The sequence below is a fragment of the Felis catus genome, chromosome X (genome assembly GCF_018350175.1).
Source record: "Felis catus isolate Fca126 chromosome X, F.catus_Fca126_mat1.0, whole genome shotgun sequence".
NCBI classification, from domain to species: Eukaryota; Metazoa; Chordata; class Mammalia; order Carnivora; family Felidae; genus Felis; species Felis catus.
In genome coordinates this window covers 95,985,765-96,012,131 of record NC_058386.1, presented here as the reverse complement: position 1 = coordinate 96,012,131, position 26,367 = coordinate 95,985,765, and the positions used below count along the sequence as shown (strand labels likewise).

The window sequence follows — 26,367 nt, the reverse complement described above, 5'->3', positions numbered from 1 at the left end:
GATTTATTCCTTGCATAACATTTGCTGATACGATTTTCCCGTTTTCCCTTCTGACCAGTTATTGAGGCTTCAGCAAGAGCTCTTGCTGAAGACGAGCCTCTCCATCACTTGTCTCCTTTTTCTGGAAGTTTCCATTTTTGCTATATTGTGATCTGTCCAGGGGAGACTTCTCTGGGCTCATTTTGACTCCAGGCACAGCTTGACTATGCTAGAGGAAGAGAATGGCCCGGGGAAACTATGTTGCAAAGCCATCATCACAAACACCAGAAACTAACTGAACTGCCTGAGTAAATGTGATGGGAGACAACACCTGTTCCAGCCCTCATGAAAATGATTCCTTTCCTTGTATTTCTGCATAAATAATGTGAAAATAACTTCACCCTAGGAATGATTGCCTTATGAAATTACCTTTATTAGGAACAATAACTTTTGAAGGGATCAAAATGAATTACGGTAATGAATCATGACTCTTTACATGAAAGAGAAATCTAGAGATCCTGTATTAGAGACTTTCTGTTTGTGGATTTGCTAGCAAGGTTACTTTTAGGAATCATGACTGAGAAGATGGATTGAGATGAACCGTAATAGAATAACCCTCTATTTCTCCAAAAGTTCCATCTAGCCAGAATTTTATTAGTATGTTTTTGAGAGGGAACACACATTTCCAAGAAGAGAAAAGGAATTTTTTGGCCATAGTCAAGTTATAACATTGTTTCTCACGGTAACTTCCAATCTACTGATTTTGATAATTTTCCTTATTTTTCAATAGTCAATAAATATGTGTCTGCCACTTTTCTTTTTTTTAAATTCTAATTCCAATATAGTTGACATAGTGTTATATTAGTTTCAGTTCTACAATATAGTGATTCAGCAATTCTGTACATTGTTCTGGGTTCATCATGATAAGCGTACTCTTAATTCCCTTCACCCGTTTCACCCATTTCCCTGCCCACCTCCCCTCTGGTAACCGTCTGTTCTCTGTAGTTACGAGTCTGTTTTTTTGATTTGTCTCTTTATTTCTTTGTTCATTTGTTTTGTTTCTTAAATTCTACATATGAGTGAAATCATACAGTATTTGTCTTTCTCCGACTAACTTATTTCGCTTACCATTATACTCTCTACACCCATCCATGTTGCTGCAGATAGCAAGATTGCATTCTTTTTTATGGCTGAATGATATTCCATTGTATATCTATATATCTGTATATCCATATAGATATATGGATATGTGTATATATATGTGTGTACACACACACACACACACACACACACACACACACACACCACATCTTCTTTATCCATTCATCTATTGATGGACACTTGGGTTGCTTACATAATTTGGCTGTTGTAAATAATGCTGCAATAAACAGGGTGCATATATCCTTTCAAATTAGTGTTCTCATATTCTCTGGGTAAATTTCCAGTAGTGTGACTACTGGATCATATGGTAGTCCTATTTTTAATTTTCTGAGGAACCTCCATACTCTTTCAGAGTGGCTGCACCGGATTACATTCCGGCCAACAGTGCGTGAGGGTTCCTTTTTCTCCACATCCTTGCCAACACTTGTTGCTTCTTGTGTTTTTGACGTTAGCCATTCTGACGGGTTTGAGGAGATATCTCTTTATGGTTTTAATTTGCATTTCCCTGATGGTTACAGATGTTGAGCACTTCTTCATGTGTCTGTTGGCCATCTGGATGTCTTCTTTGAGGAAATATCTGTTCATGTCTTCTGCCTATGTTTTAAATCAGGTTATCTATGTTTTCTTGGTGTTGAATTGTGTAAGTTCTTTATATATTTTGGATACGAACCCTTTTTTGGATATCTTATTCACAAATAGCTTCCCCATTCAGTCTTTTTGTTTTGTTGACTGTTTCCTTTGCTGTGCAGAAGTTTTTATTTTGATGTAGTCCCAATAGTTTATTTTTTGCTTGTGTTTCCCTTGCATCAGGAGATAGATCTAGAAAAATGTTACGATAGCCGACGTCAGAGAAATTACTGCCTGTGCTCTCTTCTAGGATTTTTATGGTTTCAGGTCTCACTTTTCGGTCTTTAATCCATTTTGAGGTTACTTTTGTGTACGGCATAAGAAAGTGTTCCAGTTTCATTCTTTTGCCTGTACCTTCCCCGGGGTCCTCTACACCATTTGTTGGAGAGACTATCATTTTCCCATTGCCTGTTTTTGCCTCCTTTGTTGAAGATTAATTAACCATATAATCACGGGTTTACTTCTGGGCTTTCTATTCTGTTCTGTTGATCTATGTGTCCGTTTTTGTGCCGATACCACACTGTGTTGATCACTACAGCTTTGTAGGATAACTGGAAATCTGGAATTGTGATACCTCCAGCTTCGTTTTTCTTTGTCAAGATTGCTTTAGCTGTTTGGGGTCTTATGCAGATTTTAGGATTGTTTGTTCTAGTTCTGCAAAAAATGCTCTTAGCATTTTGATAAAGATTGCATTAAATGTGTAGATTGCCCTGTGCAGTATGGACCTTTTAACGGTATCTGTTCTTGCAATCTATGAACATGGAATATATTACCATTTGTGTCATCTTCAGTTTTTTCATCAGTGTTTTATAGTTTCCAGGGTACATGTCTTTCACCTCCTTGGTTAAGTTTATTTCTAGGTATTTTATTATTTTTGGCATAATTGTAAATGGGATTGTTTTCTTTCTTTCTTTTTTTTTTTTTTTTTTGCTACTTCATTGTTGGTATATGGAAATGCAGTGGGTTTCTGTATATTGATTTTGTATCCTGAAACCTTACTGAATTCATTGAACAGTTCTAGTAGCTTTTTGCAACAGTTCTAGTAGTTTTTTGGTGGAGTCTTTCGGGTTTTCCATGTATAATATCATGTCCTCTGCAAATATCAAAGGTTTTGCTTCTTCCTTCCCAATTTGGAGGCCTTTTATTTCCTTTTCTTGTCTGATCGCTGTGGCTACGACTTCCAGTACTATGTTAAGTAAAAGTGGTGAGAGTAGACATCCTTGTCTTGTTCTTGATCTCAGGGAAGAAGCTCTTAGTTTTTCCCCATTGAGTATGATGTTAGCTCTGGGATTTTCACATATGGCCTTTATTATGTTGAGGTATGTTCCCTCTAAACCTACATCGTTGAGGGTTTTTATCATGAATGGATATTGTGCTTTGTCAAATGCTTTTTTCTGCATCCGTTGAAATGATCACATGGTTTTTAACCTTTCTCTTGTCGATGCGTTGTAAATAATTTTCTTTTTGTCACTTTTGTAATGGATTGGTGGTTTGTGAATTCTCTTTAGGTCCTTAATGTATTTCGATAACAATTTTCATTTGCATCTATATGGACAGTAAAATTCTCAGTTTAGTCTTATTCTAGAACAGGTATTTTTGTTATCCAGAGGTGAGCGTCACGAAAATAGTAGTATTTTAATATTATTTATTGATTCAACAGGTCACTTTAGACAATTGTGTCGAAGTTGGTCGGATCGCCAACACCTACAATCTGACAGAAGTGGATAAATACGTCAACAGTTTTGTCTTGAAGAATTTTCCCGCATTGCTGAGCACCGGGGAGTTCTTAAAACTCCCTTTTGAGCGTCTTGCCTTCGTGCTTTCCAGTAATAGCCTTAAGCATTGCACTGAACTCGAGCTCTTTAAGGCCACCTGTCGCTGGCTACGCCTGGAAGAGCCTCGGATGGACTTTGCTGCAAAATTAATGAAGAACATACGATTTCCACTGATGACACCACAGGAGCTCATTAATTATGTGCAAACCGTGGATTTCATGAGAACTGACAACACGTGCGTGAATCTCCTTTTGGAAGCCAGCAATTACCAAATGATGCCGTATATGCAGCCAGTGATGCAGTCAGACAGGACTGCCATTCGCTCTGACACCACTCATCTGGTCACACTGGGAGGAGTTCTGAGGCAGCAGCTGGTTGTCAGCAAGGAATTGCGCATGTATGATGAAAAGGCCCACGAATGGAAATCTTTAGCCCCCATGGATGCCCCAAGGTACCAGCATGGCATTGCCGTCATTGGAAATTTCCTCTATGTCGTCGGCGGACAGAGTAATTATGACACGAAAGGAAAAACGGCGGTCGATACAGTCTTCAGATTTGATCCCCGCTACAATAAATGGATGCAAGTTGCATCTTTAAATGAAAAGCGCACCTTCTTCCACCTAAGTGCCCTCAAAGGATACCTGTATGCAGTCGGCGGGCGAAACGCGGCTGGTGAACTGCGTAAGTGTGCGCATTTATGTTGAGCATAGAGTCTGATTTCTTTACCCCCAAATTCTTGTTAAATCATAGAATAAGCACTTCCATAAAATTAAAGGCAAAGACGTAGCTAGGGTTTCATTTAAACTGCTTTTCTAAATTATTATTATTATCATTTCCTAAAATATCAGAGATAATCTGTATGCCTAATCCGAGTGTATGTTGTTGGCCAGGGTACAAATTATGTCTTAGAAATACATCAGTATGTTGCAGAATATTTTATTTGGCAGTATATATGGTTTTCACCTTGACAGTATAACTACACAGTATATTCTGCTAATTTAAATTCTGATAGAATCTCAGACAGAAGTTTGGCACGTTTCCTTATTTTCCATTTTTAAAAGCCCACATAATATTTTAGTGAGCAGGTTAAAATCCTTCCCTACAGAGGACCCACTGTGACTGTTTCTTCTTTTACATAATCTGTTACCCTATCCCAGACCACATAGTAAGGTCATTTTCTTTATCAATTAAATGTACAAAGTTCAACATTACCCAAAGTTTATTTACTTTGAGTAATATGATCTGGGACTATTCGTTTCAAAAAACCATCCTCTCTTGGTGAAATACCAAACAGCTTTCTTCGCTAAAACTGATGGCCACTTTTTTGTCTCCCTAAATCTAAAATTGGTCACAAGTATGGTGAACAGAGACCAGTACTTTGGCTACATCAATTTTGTAATTTTAGATGAAATTGGAATGAGATAGCTGTCCAAAAAGAAGTCAGGAAGACCACATTTACTGTCACGCCTTACGTATCTGTCATTAGCATCATTGCTTGGCCTTCTTTTATTCGGTTATGAATTGAGTCCTTGTAGCTGACCAGTGTCCCAGGCTCTGTAATGCTGGGGAAGTGAAAAATGTTGGCATTGGCTCTGGATAAATTCACAGTGATTATCAGAATCTTTTTCTTCTGTAGTCTAAGAAGTAAAAAGTAGCTTAATGGATTTGAGAACAAGCTGTTTATTGGAGGCAAAAAGAACTGCTCTGAGCTCTTACACTTTCCAGCTTATCAAGCCCTTTCTTGTTCGTTGATGACCTTTCCTACCCACAGTTTGATTTCTTCTTTTGTCGTCGTAGTGATATTTTTTCTAAGACCAGGCTTTCCAAATGGTTGGACTTCAGGTGTCATTATCATGAACCACACAGATTCCCCAATGTATTTTAATAATCAGAGTTTTTCAAGTTTATTTACTTATTTTGGAGAGAGAGAGTGAGAGAGAGCACATGAGCAAGTAGGGGAGAGGCAGAGTGACAGAGAATCCCAAGCAGGCTCCCTGCCGCCAACGCAGAGCCCGACGCGGGGCTCAAACTCACGAACCGTGAGGTCATGCCCTGAGCCAAAACCAAAAGTCAGACTCTTAACCAACTGAGCCACCCAGGCGCCCCCCAGTAATCCGACTTTGAAAAGCATTTGAGGCATTAGTATCCTTCAGTGTAGAATTGTCATTTCAGGTCTCCTCAGTCTCACCACACAAGTTATTTTCATGTCATTCTGGTATTTTACATTTATGGCGTCTGGAAATATCCAGAAGCTGCAACTAGTGACTTGGTGCTTTCTCGGGAAAACCACTGGTCTCGGATAATCTTCACAAGTTTACAAATTGTAGGTCTTCGATCCCGGCAGTCAGCGGTCATTTCAAAACCTCTTTCTCGAGGGGAATAGTGCTTGCCCACCAATGTCCCCACCCCTGTCAATAGGAAGTTTTCAGTGTATTGTTCCTAGTGTTAATTGGAGGCCTTATTCTTCTGAGAATTTATCATCTTTGGGCCAGGGAGAGTCATTACATAAAACCAGGAAGCTAGAGGCTTTCTTTTTCTGAGCTCTGGCCATGTTATCCTCATCGGGCAACCGGCCACTTCCTTGCTCGTGACCTTCAGAAATCACACCCTCTATCTCTTATTAAAAATAGCCTTCTGTGTTGCAGTTTGAAACTAAAAAAGAAAGAAGCCTGCTTTTCACGGGCTATTCCAAGTTCATAATAACTCTTTGATTATATTTAGGCTTTAAAATCACAATCTCCCAAAGTTTCATCCTGAGGATAATGACTTAAATATTCCCAGAAAATATTCCCCCTCTAGATGGTAAACTTAGGCCCATCGTTATCTAAATTCATAAACTGCATTTTTCGCAAGTACATGTATCATCATAATATAGACCCAAAGCCTCAATACCAAGAAACAACTCAAATTCCATTTAAAGGCCAATGATATGTCTTTCCTTTGACATCACCTCCCACAATCTATAAGTAAACTTTTGTGGAAAAGGACTGGTTTCCTTAAAGTCAGCATACCCAGCAAAGCCAGTCTGTAGTAATTTTTTTTTAGTTCATTTGCTTATTTTTGTGTGTGTGAGAGAGACAGACAGACAGACAGACAGACAGAGAGCAGGGCAGGAGCAGAGAGAGGAGGGAGACAGAGAGAATCCCAAGCAGGCTCCGCACAGCCATTGCAGACCCCTACATGGGGCTCAAACCCACGAACCGTGAGATCATGACCTGAGTCAAAATCAAGAGTCATACGCCTCCCTGGGCACACCAAGCATGTGACTCTTGGTCTCAGAACTGTAGGTAGAGATTCCTTAAAAATACAATCTTAAAAAAAAATTAATAGGTTCATCAGTACCAGTATATCATTTATTCTTCATATATACAATGACCATTGCCTATATGTAATTATGAAAAGAAACCAGGGGCAGCATTTACAAGACATTTTCGATCATTTTAATGCATTTGGCTTTTTAAAATCCCCTCGTGGAGTGTATGGACCTAAACCTATAGTACATTAAAAGATACTACTAATGCACATGGGAAATATAATTCCTTAGAAATGCCGCTTTCCTGTGACACCAGGTACAATTGGAAATGACGTGAAGCTTAGACCAGCTGTCACTTACGAGAAAGAGGAGTCCGTTATTTCTGGCATCTTCCAAATTTATGTCATACAAGAGATTGATCTTCCATTGAGGTTTTCTATACTGAAGAGAGAGATGACAGCTCAGATATCTTGCGCCTCTGTTCAATATTAGTAAGTCAAGCTTTGAAATACTGAAAAAACTTAACAGAAAACGTGTTAGGTTCTTTTTTCAAATAAATGCACAATAAAGTTACTGAAATTTATCAAATGCCTCCCTGTCCCTTAACGGATTCGCGGTTTTGTTCATTAAACACCCCATACCCCCCTGTCTGGGATCCATTGTTGTTCCGGGGTTATCCGTGGTTATCCGGGGTTAACCTCTTTCCTCATCTCAAAAAGAACCAGCGGGTTCTGCATCATCCCTTGGGACCGATTCTGGACTCCAGTAGGCTCACCTGAGAAAATAGGAATCTTTGATGATTTATGAGAAGTAAGCAACCTACGTGTAATTCTTAAGTGGGAGAAGGTCTCTAATTTAAGTGGCAGGCCACCAGGTCACTGAAGATGATTCTCTAGAATAAGGGTCAGCAAAAGTCTGTAAAGGGCCAGAAAGTCAATATTTTCAGCCTTGTAGGCCGTAGGATCTTGTCAGCTCCTTACCTCTGCTGTCTTGTCACAAAGGCAACCACAGACGACTTATAAGCAAACGGGTGAGGCTTTGTTCCGCTAGAGCTTAATGGAGGAACCCCGACGTTGGAATTCCATACGATTTTTCGTATGCCACAAAGTAGTTTCTCTTTGATGTCTCCCCCCAACTCTTTAGAAAGGTAAAAGCCATTCATATTTTTATCTCGTGAGACCTACAAATGCAGGCAGCATCCTGGATTTGGCTTACGGCTCTAATTTGCTGGCCCCATTCTAGAACTTACTAATTCATTGCCATTCCCGCTCATCGACCGCGATGGAACCGCCGCTTTGTGTTTTGCATCACCCCTTGCCCCCTCCCCCTGTCAGGGTTGTTGGGCACTAACCTCTATCTCACTGCCTTGTGAACACGGAAAATAGAAATAAGGGCATGTGTGTGTGTGCACTTTTAATTAGATGTCTTCTATTTTGAAAGCAAATAGTATGGATTTTGCTAAGAACGACACCAATTCTTCCTGGAGAAAGTCTATAGGTTGGCAGTAAATATTAAATGATGGGGAAAGCCAAGGGAAGTGGATTATTTAGCCAGAAGACGGAAAGTTGAGGGATGATGAAGTATTCCATAGCTATTATATTACTGGTGGTAAATATAGGTGGATTCTTATAACCTCTATTAGGGGAAATATGCAATTAATTCACTGACAGAAGCACAGCGTTATCTTTCTACATGGGAAAGTTTTCATAATCATGAAGAGCGAATAGCTGTTCAAGTGCCAGCTCCAGTCCAAAAAGAGTAAGAGAAAACTCATGGAAACTCCCATCAGAATAGATGGAATTAGACATAAGGAAAGACTGTTACACTCTAGAAATTTCCAAGTTCAAGGCAGCATTTTTCATTAAAGAAAGCATAGGACTATAGTAAAACCTGTCTTTGACATCAAATCGGTGGAAAAGATGATCTCAGGAAGTCTTTTAAAACGCTTTTGCCGATAGGATGTGTGATTAGATGGCTTTCTTTTATCAGCTAAAACCCTATCGTTAATTACTTTGCTGATGCCAAATACCAATCAATATGCTAGATCCTCTGTAAGTAGAGAGAGAGAGAGAGAGATAATAACGTACGTTCCGTAGGATTGTGCTTGTCAATTAAGTGAAAGTCATGGTAAAGGCGAATGGAAATGAACATTAGAGAAGACGTCTAGTGACTACAAATAGTCAAAACCAGTCTCGGAGTAAACAGTTAGTTTTAGCTTGTCCTTAGTGATGGCAATAGCCCTCTTTGGGGGAAAGAGTTTGCAGGACCTGGCTACTTAATGGAAGGGTTTAGAAGGGATAGAGTTGGTGAGGGTCCAAGCCTGAAGCAATGAACAGAACTACCAAGAGAGTAGATCAAAGTGAGAAGAGTAAAAGCCTTTGAAATAAGACCGACAATGTAAAGCCCAGGTCAGTGCAAAAGGCGATCAGTAAAGGGATGTGAGAAGTGGTGTAATGTAGGAGTTGTTGGAGAAGAGAAAGAAGCTTTTCACATAGTCAGTTTGCTGAAGAAATGAAACTGTTGAATGGAGTAGAAAGAGAATCTCTCGCCCTTGCTATTTAGGATGGCCTATTGTTAACGTTATTTTCTTTGTAATAAAGGAAATCTTCAGGCGCCTGGGTGGCTCAGTCGGTTAAGCTTTGGGTTTCAGCTCAGGTCATGATCTCACGATTCATGAGTTCAAGCCTCGCATCGGGCTCTGCGCTGATAGCAGGGAGCCTGCTTGGGATTCTCTCCTTCTCTCTCTCTCTCTCCCTCTCTCTCTCTCCCTCCCTCCACCCCTCCCCTGCTCGCTTGCACACTGTCTCTCAGAAGAAATAAATGAACTAAACAAAATGTGTTTTAAAAAGGAAATCTTGTTCAAAGGATGATTAATCAGTTCGGTATTCCAGTACTCTGTCACGTATGTGGTCAACTCCAGCTTCAAGGGAATTTGAATTTTGAGTTTAGCATAGTGCTTCCGTGAGCAGTGTTGTGGTTCTGTTCCTGAGAAAAAAGCAGCGTCGGGGGAGGCAAGCAGTTGGGTTGGCAACTGGCAGCGTCTGTAATAAATTATATAAAATTTTCAAGTTTTTTATTTGTTTGTTGGGGCTCGAACTCACGAAACCAGGAGATCATGACCTGAGCCAAAACCAAAGGTTGGATGCTTAACCAACTGAGCCACCCAGGCGCTGCTGTTGTCTTGGGCTTTTTTTTTTTTTTTTAACTTTTACTTATTTAAGTAATCTCTACACCCCACGTGGGGCTCGAACTCACCACCCTGAGATCCAGAGTCGCATGCTGTACTGAGCCACCCAGGCACCCTAGACTTGGTGTTTTTGACCAGAGTCCTCGTAACAGCCCCATTTCTTTCTGCCTTCTAAAAGGGATCATGGGGGCGCCTGGGTGGCTCAGTCGGTTAGGCGGCCGACTTCGGCTCAGGTCATGATCTCGCGATCCGTGAGTTCGAGCCCCGCGTCAGGCTCTGGGCTGACAGCTCAGAGCCTGGAGCCTGTTTCGGATTCTGTGTCTCCCTCTCTCTGACCCTCCCCCTTTCATGCTTTGTCTCTCTCTGTTTCAAAAAAAATAAACGTTAAAAAAAATTTTTTTTAAAGGGATCACGTTTTCTATCTGTCTGGACCGTGATTGGTCTGTTCTTGAGGCTATAACAGATTGATGTTTAAATAAGGCCGCTTCTCCAAAACACTTTATGTTAAAGATAATAAATTTATTACTGAAAGGAAGCGCCCCTGATAAAAATCTTAACCTCGTATTATGTCTCCAGTCATCTTCCAATAAAAGCATTACTGGCTACAATGATATTGGATATGTGCACATATTGGCTTTAATGTATAAATGTAAAAAAATTATTGTCAGTGTCTATTTTGTAGTCGGGATATAAAATAAAGCAATAGGTAGCCAGAACATACACCGGGCAGTGTGCATACATGTTCGTTCTGAACTTCAAATTTTGCTCCCTATTAACCTTTGTTTCCTAGATGGTGGATCAGCAGGGGGGCCAAGAACTGGCTTTTTTCCTCCCTTATGATTTTCTCATCTTCCACATATTTAGAGGAAGGAAATGAGAGACATGTCAAATTATAAAGATGTAACAAGTTACTAGAAGCAAAGAAATCCTAGCAATTTCTGCAGCGACAGAAATGTGTTAGATTATTACATAAGTATCTAATGTAAAATGTATTCATGGTTCATCTCAGTAATACAATCTCAATGAGTAAAAAAAAGAGGTCCCCGAAGGGTATCTCATACCTGTAAGAAATATGGATCGGTTGTTTAAATATTCTTATTATTCAACTTAAAAGGAAAAAGAATGAATTGCTAAATTTGAACTCATACACGATTTCTTTGTCTGTTCTTTTTTTTTCCCCCCCTGAACAACAGCCACAGTCGAGTGTTACAATCCAAGAACAAATGAGTGGACCTATGTTGCCAAAATGAGTGAGCCCCACTATGGCCATGCTGGAACCGTATATGGAGGAGTGATGTATATTTCAGGTAAACAATTCTAATGCAGATGCAATTAACACAACACATACACTTTTAACCATGTCACCATCTTTCCATATAGTGTGTAAAAATAATCCAGAAAAAATGGATAATCGAAGTATAATTCATGTTGATTTGAGAAGATCTGTTGTGTGTTTGTATTTGCATATAGATACCTTTGGTATTTTATAAGGTCATAAGACTAAGAGCAAAATAGTCCTGCTGTAAATACCTGACTTGGAAGAAATTGGAAAGCATTCAGCTTCCCCAGCTTGCCTTCCAGTCCCCATACTCCCTACTCTCTCTAATAAAGCCTGTACTCTAACAACCCCCGTTCATATTCTCCGTAGCGATACTTAATTCATTTTGATTTTACATTTAGCTAAACTCTATGATGAAATATATCATTGCATAACATGCAAGCTGTACTGTGCATAAACTTGCTTCTTTTTTTTTTTTTTAATTTTTTTTTTCAACGTTTTTTATTTATTTTGGGACAGAGAGAGACAGAGCATGAACGGGGGAGGGGCAGAGAGAGAGGGAGACACAGAATCGGAAACAAGATCCAGGCTCCGAGCCATCAGCCCAGAGCCCGACACGGGGCTCGAACTCACGGACCGCGAGATCATGACCTGGCTGAAGTCGGACGCTTAACCGACTGCGCCACCCAGGCACCCCATAAACTTGCTTCTGATGTACCTATAATGCATAATGATGTTCATTCTGTCATTTAGTGCACCCGATAATGTGTTTTTCCCTTTTCTTCAGCATTATCATGGGATTCTACTGTGATGTCCTTGCGTGACTAATTCTGTGCCGATTACCTATATGTTGGCGACGTGCACTTATATTTTTCTGATAACAAATCCTAAAACAGCTACAAGTTGCTCCAGTAACAACTTTCGTTCTCAAACTGTTGGTGTTGAAATCGTCCTTATGTCGAATTTAGAAAGGAGTCTCATTTTAACGTAACGCTCACCTCGGGTGTTGACATTTTACTTTGGTAGGCAGCTTCTTCTCGTCTGGCCCTGACATGGTCGACTTTTGCCACTTTCTTCCCATCCCGAGAGCCTGCCCGTGCCAGGCCAGCAGTTACACTATTAGAGAACAGAGGCGTTAAGGTGATGCTTGTGGTCGGAGTCTCTGAACGCTGCTGCCTTATGAAATCTGTAATCAGTAAGGATCAGTGAAAGGCCTGGAGTGTGTGATTGGCAGGTTTCTGGTGTTAAATTTATGAGCAACTACGGCATGTCTTACATTGCAAGAGCCATCCAGGAAATCATATGCTCCGCTACTCAATGATTTACACCCTCTACCTATTTTATGTGCGTAGATGCTATGCCATTATAATGAGAGCTCCAAATCCTCTGGGGATAAAAAAAAAAAATGGCATCGAATGGTTCTAGTGGTACTCTGCCATAGCTAACGTGTATTGCGGAAACGACCTTACCAGTCAAGAATAGGATCGTAACCATAGCTGATCCTCAAACCAAAAAAAAAAAAAAAAAAAAAAAAACACGCTGTTTTGCTTCCAGAGAATTCTGTAAAGTACAGGAGAAAAAAAAAAAGTTAAAAGGCAGAAAGAAAACAATGATTGCCATCTGGCCACCAGACAGTAGAGTTTTGATTGACATGGATGAAAATTTGTTTAGCCCTCTCCCTAATCTGCAGAACATAGAGTCTGGTACTTTCATTGTAGAGGCTGATTTATAAGTGACCTACGAATGTCCTTCGTAGACGATACAGACTCACCAGGTCAACAACAAACTGCTGTACATATGAAATTCCGTACGTGTTCAGCACTCTAATTCTCCAAATGTCCATGCTGATAATGACGAGATTACCTTCCTCACCCCACCGGGCAGAAACTCTACCAAAAAACCCAGTTCCGAGTATTGTTACATGCTTGTGTGTTTGCATAATACCATCCACCTTGCAAAGGAGCATTTTGATTTGTTTGACTTCAAAGTCCCAATGCTAGCGAGATTACAAGGGTAGCCGTTCTTATGTGGCAAGTGAGGAAATGGGCAACTGGAATTTAACACACCCCCCAGCCCAGTGCTCAGCTCCCGGGGCGTGCCTGCTTCATAGCTGAGATTTACTGCAGACCCAGCTCTCCAAAAGTGGCCCAAATATATTTTCATGTAGTAAAGCCTCATAAAGTCCATGGGTCTCTGCTTGAGAACGTCCTTGAAATAATATAAGCTAGTTTGTGGTTCTTTAAGAATCTGAAGATGGCGGGGCGCCTGGGGGGCTCAGTCGGTTCAGCGTCCGACTTCAGCTCAGGTCATGATCTCGCGGTCCGTGAGTTCGAGCCCCGCGTCGGGCTCTGGGCTGACGGCTCAGAGCCTGGAGCCTGTTTCAGATTCTATGTCTCCCTCTCTCTGCCCCTCCCCCGTTCATGCTCTGTCTCTCTCTGTCTCAAAAATAAATAAATGTTAAAAAAAAAAAAAAAGAATCTGAAGACGGTACCTTCTTGATTTTTTTTGTAATCCCAGAGAAAGTACTTGCTGAGGGCAGACACGTATAAGGACACCACCGATCAGCTGTAAAGCGTCACACTGTGCGGCCACAAGTTCATTATCTGTGGTAGCCTTTTATTTACTTGTGCTTTTTTAGAATTCTCTGTCTACCTCATGCCTACTTTCATTCTTTAGGAGGAATTACTCATGATACTTTCCAAAAGGAGCTGATGTGCTTCGACCCTGATACTGACAAATGGATCCAGAAGGCGCCAATGACCACTGTCAGAGGTCTGCATTGCATGTGTACGGTGGGCGAGAGGCTCTACGTCATTGGTGGCAATCACTTCCGAGGGACGAGCGATTACGACGATGTCCTGAGCTGTGAATACTACTCCCCTATCCTTGACCAGTGGACCCCAATTGCTGCCATGCTAAGGGGGCAGAGCGATGTTGGGGTCGCTGTCTTTGAAAATAAAATCTACGTGGTTGGTGGGTATTCCTGGAATAACCGTTGCATGGTAGAGATCGTGCAGAAATACGACCCAGATAAAGATGAATGGCATAAGGTTTTTGATCTCCCGGAGTCCCTTGGTGGCATCCGAGCTTGTACGCTCACGGTTTTCCCCCCCGAAGAAACCACACCATCACCTTCTAGAGAGTCCCCTCTTTCTGCACCGTAAGATCATCCCTCCAACTAAGATGCTGTAGTCCTATCTTTGCAACGTGTCATGAATTCTCTTCTTTTGCCCCCCTTTAGTAGTGTGTTAGGATTAGCCTCCAGTAATCGATGCCGATATTGGAAAAAAGACAACCTTGATGTTATTTGTGCTGTTCGTTTGGCTTAGAGTGTTTATCAAGTGGTAACAAAACCATTCTGGAAATGTATCCCGTTGAAGCTGATGTTTAACGTACAAAAAAAAAAAAAAAAAAAAAAAACCAAAAACCACAAAACCACAAAAAAAAAAAAAGAACCCACCAAGGTATTGTCTATAAAATGTTTCTTCAGTACTTTCTTGATGCCGTGTACCGGGTGTGAGGTATTTATCATCTCCTATTCGAAAGCCCCATAAACCAACTTGCAGGTGGATTGTAACTACAACTGTGCTAATAACTAGGCTTCAAAGTAAAAAGTTTTCGCTTTCATCTTTGTGAGGTGTGAAAGGGAGGCGGCTCGCCCCACCAGGAGACAATAGCGAAAGGTCGCCAACTCGCATGAGCTCCCTCCCTCTTTTCATAAAGTATTTTTGACATATCTGTCAACCCACCTGTCTGTGTGGGTGCGTTGAGAACATAGAAAGTTTCTTAGACACACAGGAGAAATCGTAACTGTAACCAAACAAAAAAAAAACAAAACAGCACGACCCCTGTACTTATAAACAAGGGTTCGGGGTTTCTAAAGTGTGTATAGACACACACACATACATACATCAGACACAAAATTTTAAACCTTGAACGGCGCGTCGGATCAACGTGCAAAAGCCTTTTTAAATTCCTTCCAAAAAGCAGCTTCCATGAGAATGGGAATTCAGTGCATACTGAATTGAGGTGGATAAGGGCTAGAAGTTTTGAGCAACTCAATTTGTCACAAGACCAAATTTTTCCTTCCGAGACTGTAATCGACACCTTCTCCTTGGCTGTTGAGGTAACTTACGTATTATGTGTTCTGTATACTCTCGATTCATAAGGTTATTTAGCACAAAATGTAGCAGCTTCACCTGGCGAGCTGCTTTTGCTCAGTGATCTCAACTTCCATGTTTTATCTCTTTTTGTTCAATAAAAAAGCATTTAATGTCATGTTGGTCTCAGGCGTCCTATTATTGTCTGATTTGACTTCCGTTAATTTTCTTGCTTTGGGTGCGGCAAGATTCAGCGGAGCCGAGAGCACTGAACGGTTTGGATTAATGCGAATGGCTTCTATTCAGGGAAGAAAGCAACCTGACCAGGTCTAACCTCATTGGCCAAAACTCATTGCTGGTTGTCTTTGTGGAATTAGTTCACCTAAGATGTGAATCGGCCCCTCTTCATTCCCACCATAAGAGCAGGGAAATTTCTGAGGCCAGTTTCCCTGATCTTGGAGAAGATCCATGTTGCCTAGTGAGAAGACATCATGTAAAATGACCTAAGAGATTTGTTCTTGACCTAGGATTGTAAAGGAACGATGGGGAGATGATTGTTTGAGGATTAGGTTAGGGCCACACGCATGATCTTTTCTTACCGTATCTGCCAATGACCAGATTCGGTCGGAACCAAAAATTTGGAGCTAGTCCCCGAGCAACGAGGGTGTCACCAGCTTTTTTCACCAGTGAGGAATCAGCAGTGCCGAGGTCTTCGCTCTTCAGGGGTCAGGTGATTTCAGTCCTGTGCTTGTCAGCGGAGCTCATTTATCCATTGGCACATAGCTCCCACCTGCCTAAAGATGGGGGCGTGTGCAGGACGGAGTCACGGTCCTGCCGCAGTCCAGTGGGGGGGGGGGGGGTTCCTGGTCGGAAGGCTCCCTCTAAACAGCAACGATCCTTGGCATCTTGTCGCCTGTTCTTGTCTCCACGTCCTCGGAGTCCTGTCCAGTCAACGGAAGGAAAACGGAGCCTTGCAGGTATGAGGGCTGGAAGGGCCAGGCTTGAAAGAGGCATCCGGCATTTTCACCCACATCCTCCTGGCCGGAAGTCACTCCCATGGTCACATATAAACCCAAAGGGGGGGGGGGGGCAAGGAAATATCAGGTAGCTGCATGCCCAGAAGGAAGGGAATAGGGTGATTAATGTCACACAGCGCTGTTATTAAACCATCCCAACAGCTGGTAAATGATTACACATTTTCCTTCCCAGCGAATTAACTATTTGTCTTTATCAAAAAAAAAAAAAAATAACCTGCTTTACAAAACACCGTTTCTCACCTTGCCTTTCTTAGGCTCTTGATCTGGAAAAAGGAGTTCTAGAATGCATTACATCTCAAAAGGTTCATGATTTTCCTTCTTGGTCAACATCGGTAGGGTGGGAAAGATGAGTAAAAAAAAATCTACTTTGCCTATTTCTGGAACTTCGAAAAATGCACGCGATAACCAGGCTTGGTCCTGACGAGTAAAACTTACCACCGGAAACTCTTTCCCGTCTAACATTACTATAGGGACTTCGGGAAATATGTAAGTGTGTAATGTTTCTTTGCGGGTTGCTAAAATAATTCCCTCACCTTAGCCCTGAGAGGGTGCTCCACAGGACAATTAAGGAGTGTTTTATTTCATTACTTCGACCATGTGACCTTGCGCCCCTCTCCCCCGCCCCCGCGTCCAAAGTCTTTTGTGTTTTTTTTTCCCCCCATGAGCAGTGAGCAGCCTTTCTTGGGTGGAAAGTTGGCATCGCCTCTAATTGTACTCTTGGCTCCTCTGCCTGCCGTTTGTTTTTCATTTGCGGGCTGCCAAACCTCAGGTTTAGTTCCTTCCACATCAGATAGCTGTTTGGCTGGGCAAGGAGGAAAGGAAATGTGAGGCAAGTTCACGAGGATTAAGGGAATTTTAAATTGCTCAAATAATGCCGTATGTAAAAACCCTTTTGGGGGTGCCTGGGTGGCTCAGTCGGTGGCGCGTCCAACTCCTGATGTCTGCCCAGGTCATGATCCCAGGGTCGTGGGATCGAGCCCGCCCCCCCCCCCCCCCCCCGCCTCCCCCGACGGGCTCCACACTGAGGGTGGGGCCTGCTTGAGGGTCTCTCTCTCCTTCTGCCCCTCTCCCCACCCCCCTGCTTGTTCATTCTCGCTCTCTCTAAAATAAGAAAATGAAAATAAATTTTAAAAAGTAAACTATTTGGGTAGTTGTAACGTGCAACATATAGATCAATTGGGAAATACAAGAGGGAAGAAAAATATTTATCTCCCCCCATGTCAAGGTGATTACTGCTAAATAGACTATTGTTTTTTACCCAGTTGTCATTTAAAATCAGGGTAAATAGGGGCACCTGGGTAGCTCAGTCAGTCAAGCATCCAACTCTTGGTTTGTTTTTTTTTTTAATTTTTTTTTTAACTTTTATTTATTTTTGAGACAGAGAGAGACAGAGCATGAACGGGAGAGGGTCAGAGAGAGGGTGACACAGAATCGGAAGCAGGCTCCAGGCTCTGAGCCATCAGCCCAGAGCCTGACGCGGGGCTCGAACTCACGGACCACGAGATCATGACCTGAGCCGAAGTCGGATGCTTAACCGACTGAGCCACCCAGGCACCCCCAACTCTTGGTTTCATCTCAGGTCGTGTTCTTACAGTTCGTGAGATTGAGTCCCATGCCAGTCTTCTAGCTGACAGTGCGAAACCTGCTTGGGGTTCTCTCCCTCTCTCCCTCTCTCCCTCTCTCTCTCCGCCCCTCCCTGCTGGTGCACTTGCTCTCTCAAAATAAACTTAAAAAAAAAAAAAAAACACCAACCTTGTTCATTGAAAAAAAAATCAGAGGAAATAGGGGCACCTGGCTGGCTCAATCAATAGAGCGTGCGACTCCCGATCTCAGAGTCATGAGTTGGAGCCCCACGTTCGGTGTAGAGAGTGCTTAAAAAGAAAATCCCAAGGGGCACCTGGGTGGTCCAGTTGGTTAAACAGCCGACTTCCGCTCAGATCATGATCCCACGGCTTGTGAGTCTGAGCCCCGCGTTGGGCCCTGTGCTGACAGCTCAGAGCCTGGAGCCTGCCTCAGATTCTGTCTCTCTCTCTCTCTCTCTCTCTCTCTCTCTCTCTGCCCCTCCCCCACTCACACTCTGTCTCTTAAAAACAAACATTAAAAACAAATTTTTTTTTAAAGAAAATCTTAAAAAAAATAAAATAAAAATGTGAAGACCATTCTTAGCTCAAGGGCCATAGAAAAATAGGCCACAGGGGCGCCTGGCGGGCTCAATAAGAGGAACATGGGACTCGATCCACGGGTTGTGAGTTCGAGCCCCACACTGGGTGTAGAGATGAAAAACAAACACACACAGGGGCGCCTGGGTGGCTCAGTCGGTTAAGCGGCCGACTTCAGCTCAGGTCATGATCTTGCGGTCTGTGAGTTCAAGCCCCGCATCAGGCTCTGTGCTGACTGCTCAGAGCCTGGAGCCTGCTTCAGATTCTGTGTCTCCCTCTCTCTCTGACCCTCCCCTGTTCATGCTCTGTCTCTCTCTGTCCCAAAAATAAATAAACGTTAAAAAAAAAAAATTAAAAAAAAAAAAGAAAAACAAACACACACAAACTTGAAAAAAAGAAGAAAGAAAAATAAGCCACAGACCAGATTTCGTCCAGGGGCTATAGTTGGCCCGCTCTTGGCATTCGTTTATTCGCTCAGCAAACATTAATTGTGAACCTACTGCGTATTAATGTCAGTGAAGAGGCCTGGGGCTGCTAACATGAATACAAAATCCCTGCCCTCAAGGAGCTTAGTCCACGGGAGCAGATGTAGCGGGCTGGTGGCCACGAGGGTGTGTGAAGAAGCAATGTCTGAGCACGGTAACTGCATAGATGTTTATAAAGAGCGCCTGCGTTAACACGATGTCACTTTTCTTGCCGCAAAGCTGTAAATAAAAGAGTTCCCGGTAGGGAAGGGGCAGCCAGTCCTTGAAATCCCAGCTCCGGTCGGTGGACGTTCAACTTGAACTTACAGAGCTCTCGCTAATCACCCCAACCACCGACGTGCCGGGTAGGGTCACACATAACTTGTCCTTTGCGGTACTCTATTTTTTTTTTTTTTTTTTTAATTTGAGAGAGAGCTCGCAGGCAGGGGAGAGGGGCAGAGGAAGGGAGAGAGAATCTTCAGCAGGCTTCATGCTCAGTACAGAGCCCTCCTCGACGACCCTGGGATCATGACCTGAGCTGAAATCAAGAGTCAGTCGCTCAACCGACTGAGCCACCCAGGGGCCCCTGAAGATTGTATTTTTTAAAAGTAACCTCTAGGGGCCCCTGGGTAGCTGAGTCGGTTAAGCGTCCGGCTTCGGCTCAGGCCATGATCTCACAGCTCGTGAGTTCGAGCCCCGCGTCGGGCTCTGTGCCGACAGCTCGGAGCTCGGAGCCTGCTTCGGATTCTGTGTCTCCCTCTCTCTGACCCTCCCCCACTCACACACCGTCTCTCCCTCTCTCTAAAACAAGAAATAATTTTTTCTTAATTAAAAAAAAATTAATCTCTGCACCCAACATGGGGCTCAAACCCACAACCCCAAGACCAAGAGTCACACACTCCTCCGACTGAGCCAGCTGGGTGTCCCTACGTTTCATCTTAAATAGGACAATTTTCAGCATACTGGCATGTAGAGAAAGGAGGATAACGAACACCTGTGTACCTGTTACTTCTGTGTAGCAAGCGTAAATATTTTGTCATATTTGCTTCATCTCATTTTTTAAAAGGTTAAAATGTTTTCAAGTAAATATGGACATTGTGATGTTTCTCCCCTAACTACTTCGGAACATATGTTTAACGCTAAGGAAAATTTTCTTCTTTGTACCAATCCCATTATCGTGTCTAACAAAGTTTATGATACTTTACTCCGTCTCCATTTATGTATTTACGTATTTATTTATTGCCAAGTTAGCTAACATACGGTGCATACAGTGTCGTCTTGCCTTCGGGAGTAGAACCCAGTGATTCATCGCTTACAAACAACACCCAGTGCTCATCCCAACGGGTGCCCTCCTCAGTGCCCATCACCCCTTTCCCCCGCCCGCCCCCCACCTCCAACCCCCATCAACTTTCAGTTTGTTCTCTGTGTTTAAGAGTCCCTTATGGTTTCCCTCCCTCTCTGTTTATAATTCGTTTTTTTTCCCCTCCCTTCCCCCATGGTCTTCGGTTCAGTTTCTCGAATTCCACCTAGGAGCGAAAATGTAGGGTATCTGTCTTTCTCTGGCTTATCTCACGTCGCCTGATGCCCCCCAGTTCCATCCACGTTGTTGCAAATGGCAGGACTTCATTCATCTTCGTGGCCGAGTGGTATTCCGTTACATATTTATAAACCACATCTTCTTCAAATACCCACTAGATACTTAAATGTCCTCCGTTGTCCCCCGCCTCGCTCTTGCCCCCTGGTTGAAACCAGGATAGAAGAGGGCTCTGTGGCCCAAGACCACAACTTCAGAATATCTGCCAGTAAGACAGTACAAGAGGGAGGGACCACCTCCGTGGGAAGTTCCAGCCCATGCCCTGAGCATGCTGGCCTATGGCAAAGGGAGGGGCTGCCCTAGCCCAAAAGGGCTAATGATCCTCACCAGTGAGCGTTTCGTCAGGGATTCGGGGGGGGGGGGTGACATTTTTTCAAAGCCCTCAAGAGCAGGGCCAGATGCCTAAGAAGCATACCTAGGACACTCACGGGTACAACACTGAACAAAAGCGAGTTCTCAAAAATATTTCTCAGGGCGGGTCCCTGGGTGGCTCAGTCGGTTAAGCGCCCAACTCTTGATTTCAGCTCAGGTCGTGACCTCACGGGCCGTGAGATTGCGCCTCGCGTCGGCTCTGCGCTGACAGCACGGAGCCTGCTTGGGATTCTCTCTCCCTCTCCCTCTCTCTCTCTGCCCCTCCTCCGCTTAGGCTCTCGGTCTCTCGAGATAAATAAATAAACTTGAAAAAAAAAAAAAAAGGATAGATCCCTTTGCAGGCCTCAGAGAGGCCAAGACTGGGGTAGCAGGTGCAGGAAAGTCTCATGAGAAACTGTCGCTTCTGCCCATTGGGCTTGAGAATCAGGAGCAAGATACAGGAGGAAACCGAGGCCTGGCCTCTGAGACACGGCTTGCTTCTTCTGTCACAAGAGAAAAACTCTCAACTCATAGCTATGCACAGGGATGGGCAGGAGAACGCCGGAAATTGCTCGAGAGCTGGGCCAGGTGAACCACTTCTTTGAGACTCTTGGGCTTCCATGACATAATCCTATTTTCTGACTGCTTTTTGTCCCCTCGTTGTCTGTGCTAACCCTGATCGATCGATCGATTGTATTTTGTCATGTTTATTTTTGAGAGAGAGAGAGAGAGAGAGAGAGGGCGCAAGTGGGGGAGGGGCAGAGCGAGAGGGGGACAGAGGATCCGAAGCGGGCTCTGCGCCGACAGCAGCGAGCCCGATACGGGGCTGGAACTCATGAACCGTGAGATCACGACCTGAGCCGAAGTTGGACACTCAACTGACTGAGCCACCCTGGTGCCCTTATTTATTTATTGTATTTTTTAGAGTTTATTTATTTATTTTTGAGAGGGAGGGAGGGCGGGGGAGGAGCAAAGAGAGAGGGAGACGGAGAATCCCAAGCAGGCTCCGTGCAGAGCCCGACGCGGGGCTCGAGTTCACGAACCACGAGATCACATGACCTGGGCGAAACTCAGGAGTCAGGCGCTCCAATGACTGAGCCACCCAGGCGCCCCTCTTTATTGTATTTTTAATTGAAGTACACGTGACAGACCCCGTTACATTAGTGTCAGGTGTACAACGTTATGCGGTACTCACGGGTGTTGTCACCATCTGTCACCAGATGTGGTGCTCTTTTTGTTTCCGTCCCCCCATCCGTCATTTACCTCTTGGTGTGACTGAGCAGATCTGGTGCTTTTCCATCTATCTCTTAGGGAGGTCCGAGGGGCGGAATCCATGGAAAGGGCGGAAGTCTTTGGAAGGTGAAAGAATATGCACCCATCCATCAATCGGGAAGGCACTACTGGGGCGCCTGGGTGGCTCCGTTGGTTGAGTGGCCGACTTCCGCTCAGGTCATGATCTCACGGTTGGCGAGTCTGAGCCCCGCGTCGGGCTCGCAGCCTGTCGGTGCAGAGCCCGCTTTGGATCCTGTCCCCCCCCTCCCCGCCACTCCCCTGCTCATGCCCTCCCTCTCAAAAATAAATAAAACATTTAAAAAATTGGGAAAAAAAATTAAGAGGAAGGCGCTCCCAATTTTGCTTCCAAGGGAGAAGAAGGTGCGTGTGGTCACGGGTCGAGAAAGCAGAGTTTCCAACGAGCTGGCAGGGCATGTACGTGGATCCCTTTGTAGAGAGAACTGATCCCTTTGTAGAGGGTGGGTTATAAGCAGCCGACTATCCCTTAGGAGTCCAAGAAAGCCCCATAGATGATTGACAGGCCCCAACAGATTATGAGGGAGGAACCAATGGGTGGCTTGGAGTGAAGCCACACGCTGGGCGTTTCTTTCATTCCGCAGGGCCCTTTCAGTCTGTTATTTTCCAAGGAGCCCAGGGAGCCATACACGTAATTTGCGCAGACTCTAGATACACGTAGGAAACCAACAGTTGTGTGTCCTGGGGGGTGCTGGACGGTGACGGTGGACTAAGAATCAGACAGAAGAGCACGATACGCCATAGCACAACGAGCCCAGGCCACCGCCCAGATGTCTCTAGAAGGTGACTCTGTCGTTCAGCGAGGGAGAGTGGAGCCAGGCCCGTGCTAGGTTCCTGAGAGAGGAAGGGGAAAGGCGACTCGGCCGCAGGTTGGCGGATGTTGTCGCAGACCCAGCGTCGTTCACGAGGACTGGGAGGAGCCTGGAGCCCGATCCAGAAGACCTTTGGGGGCGTAGCTGCAACACAAGGCGGGAGACCATCTCTCGAGGAAATTTTCCCCGAACCCCTCTTTGCCCTCTGGCGGATGGTGACCACGCTCAGAACCAGTGAGGTCTCTGAAAGGGGCAGTGCCTTTGAGGGATCCAGCACAGGAGCGAGGGCAGAATTAAAGGCTGGCCACCGGAGGAAGGAGAAGAGAAGCCAGGACACTGATAGTCACGGGGGGAAGGTCTCGCACCTCCTCCCAGAGCACAAAGGATAGAGGCTCTGTTGGGAACGGCCACTAAATGAAAACTGGGGTCCCCTCCGCCCTTAAGGGGTGGCAAAGAGACACCGAAATATCGTCCGCGCTCACTACTGTTTTCACGCATGTCTCAGGTTAAATAGACGTGGTCCCAAGAGTCTGCAGAGAGGCCAGAAACCCGTGAAATCCCATCTGTGTCTGGTCTTGCTTTCGAGGGGTCCAGGGTAGAATGCGTGTGGTCTCCGGTCAAAGACATAGCGTCGAGGGGCACCCGGGTGGCTCAGTCGGTCAAGCGCCTGACTCTTGATCTTGGCTCAGGTCACGATCTCACGGTTCGTGAGTTCGAGCCCCGCGTCAGGCTCTCTGCTGATGGTGCGGAGCCTGCTTGGGATTCTCTCTCTTCCTCTCTCTCTGCCCCTCCCAACTCTTGCTCTCTCTCTCTCTCTCTCTCTCTCTCTCAAAATAAATAAATACACTTAAAAAAAAAAAAGACATAGAGTCAAGTGAGTTGCCTGAAGCCTACCAAGGTGGCAACACAGCCCAACGCGGAGCTCGATCCCACGACCCTGGGATCATGACCCGAGCTGAAATGATACTCAACGGACTGAACCACCCAGGTGCCCCCAACGTGAGCTTGTAAAAAAATGTATTTTAAGGGCATCTGGGTGGCTCAGTCAGTGAAGGGTCTGACTCTTGATTTCAGCTTGGGTCATGATCTCACGGTTCATGGGATGGAGCCCCACGTCAGGCTCTGTGCTGACAGAGGGGAGCCTGCTCGGGATTCTCTCTCTCCCTCACCCCACCCCTCCCCACGCTCACTTGCTCTCTCTCTCTCAAAACAAATAAACTTCAAAAAAAATTTTTTTAATTTCCTTTTTTACTGTGTCTACAAATTTCACAAAATCATATGGACCACCAGTCATGGGTGAGGGACTCTGATATTTTCCATTATTTTCTGTTATTATTTGAGTTGCCTGTTGTGACCCCAGAAACTGAATTTTTCTGACCAAGCAAGGAGAGTTGTCTGGTAGTTTGAACAACACTGGATTGGAGGGTCTTTTTTTTTTTTTTAAGTTTATTTATTTATTTCGAAGAGAGCACGAGTGTGTGCAAGGGGGGGTGGGGCAGAGAGAGAGGCGGGGAGAGAGAATCCCAAGCAGGCTCCGCACCGTCAGTACAGAGCTCGACTGGGTGCTAGTCCTCACGAATCACGACACCACGACCCAAGCTAAAGTTGGACGCTCCACCGACTGAGCCACCCAGGTGCCCCTGGACTGGAGGGTCTTTAAGATATTTTTCTGCTGGATGTTCTGAAAATTAAAGGGGTTCGATTAGAGACATGGCAAAACACAATAATGTTTATCTATAGCTTCAGTCTTACTGAGGCTCTCTCTCTTTGAGCTTTGTCCGCGTATGGGCAGTTGTGAAAGAAAAGTCAGATGTTCTGCGTCTCCAGGTGACGAGGTCCCCTAGACACGTGCTTGACTCCCCGACCTGGACACACACTAGCAGGAAGACCAAGGCACTTAGATCTCCAAACCCCAACAGCCTCGGCTGTAAAGGGGGGATGATAATGCAGACCTTACAGGTGGTGAGGAGGGTAAATGAGATCTTGGGTGTGAAGGAGCCCACAGGGGCCATGACGTGCAGATCCCTTGGACTAAACGTGATTTGCAGGCATGATCCGCTGGGCCACTGTCCCTACCACTTGTATTATCTGAGGTCCTCTGTGCACATTTAGATGACCTGTGGACCTCTAAAGGCACTTGAGTTGGCTACTCTTGGCTTAGCATAAGGCATGGGACAAAATGTGGCATTTAATTTGGGTCATTCTCTTTATTCTCCCTCGTCCTAGCACCATGGGAATCACTGAAGCCATGAGATCACAGGGCAGGTCCTTTCAGCTCGTCTTCTTCATTAAAATGGAAATCCTGTCCTGCTTACTCTTCAGGGTCATCGGAAGGTTCAAACGACATACGCTTTTTTCATTGATTCATCGTTCGTTAATCCATTCGGCCAACATTTACCGATCACTGTATGGCCCAACAGAAGCTTTCGCCGTTGCTTCCAAGAGGCCTCCACTGTCAAGAGAAAGGGCTGCATGATTTCTATGAGGGCACAACTTTTTCAGGTCTGTCTTTCTCTTGACAGTGGGGTGTGTTGGAAGGGGGGCTTTATCAGAAGAGCATGATTTTGGTGCCATGGCAGCTCCTTGTGGTATCCAACGTCTTTTCCTTCATGTTCTTTCCTTTGTCTTTCCTCCCCTACCCCCACTGCCAATATTTCAGAGACATTAAGGGATTTGCCCAAGATTTTTTTCAAAGATTTTAATTTTAAGTAATCTCTATACCCAACATGGGGCTGGAACTTATAACCCGGAGGTCAAGAGTCGCATGTTCTTCCGACTGAGCCAGCCACGGCCCCCAGGATTTGCCCAAGATTATTCATCCAGGCCATCCTCTTCTATAGGCATGCATCTTCTATTTTATGATGGGTACTGTTATTTTATGATGGGAACATGCTATCTCAAAGATGGGGTGAAATTGGGAGTGGTTTTTTTTTTGAAAGTTTATTTTTTCTGAGAGATCGAGATAATGCAAGCAGAGGAGGGGCAGAGAGAGAGAGAGAGAAAGAGAGAGAGAGAATCCCAAGCAGCCTCCACACTGTCAGTGCAGAGCCGGACGGGGGCTCAAACCTATGAGACTGCAAGATCATGACCTGAGCCGAACTCAAGCGTTGGACGCTCAACTGAGTGTTGTTTTTTTAAAGCGAAATTGAAAAAAAATTTTTTTATTGTTTATTTTTGAGAGAGAGAGAGGCAGAGCATGAGCAGGAGAGGGGCAGAGAGAGAGGGAGACACAGAATCCGAAGCGGGCTCCAGGCTCCGAGCTGTCAGCACAGAGCTCACGC

General features: G+C 44.4%; 1 protein-coding gene and 1 long non-coding RNA gene across 9 annotated transcripts in view; both read left to right on the top strand.

The window, feature by feature from the left end:
- The window catches only part of KLHL13 (kelch like family member 13), a 203,567-nt gene extending 188,028 nt beyond the window's left edge, over positions 1–15,539 (top strand). For all 8 annotated transcript variants that reach the window (XM_023249501.2, XM_023249500.2, XM_019824210.3 and 5 more), the window contains 3 exons: positions 3,428–4,223; positions 11,176–11,289; positions 13,938–15,539. In XM_023249501.2, coding sequence (XP_023105269.1) covers positions 3,428–4,223; positions 11,176–11,289; positions 13,938–14,425 — 1,398 coding nt within the window. In that variant the 3' untranslated portion in view covers positions 14,426–15,539. The remainder of the gene's footprint in view (positions 1–3,427; positions 4,224–11,175; positions 11,290–13,937) is intronic.
- A 273-nt stretch (positions 15,540–15,812) lies between these two features.
- LOC123383501 overlaps positions 15,813–26,367 on the top strand; it is a 30,374-nt gene continuing 19,819 nt past the window's right edge. The window contains exon 1 of the long non-coding RNA XR_006593310.1: positions 15,813–16,338. This is a non-coding gene — a long non-coding RNA (uncharacterized LOC123383501). The remainder of the gene's footprint in view (positions 16,339–26,367) is intronic.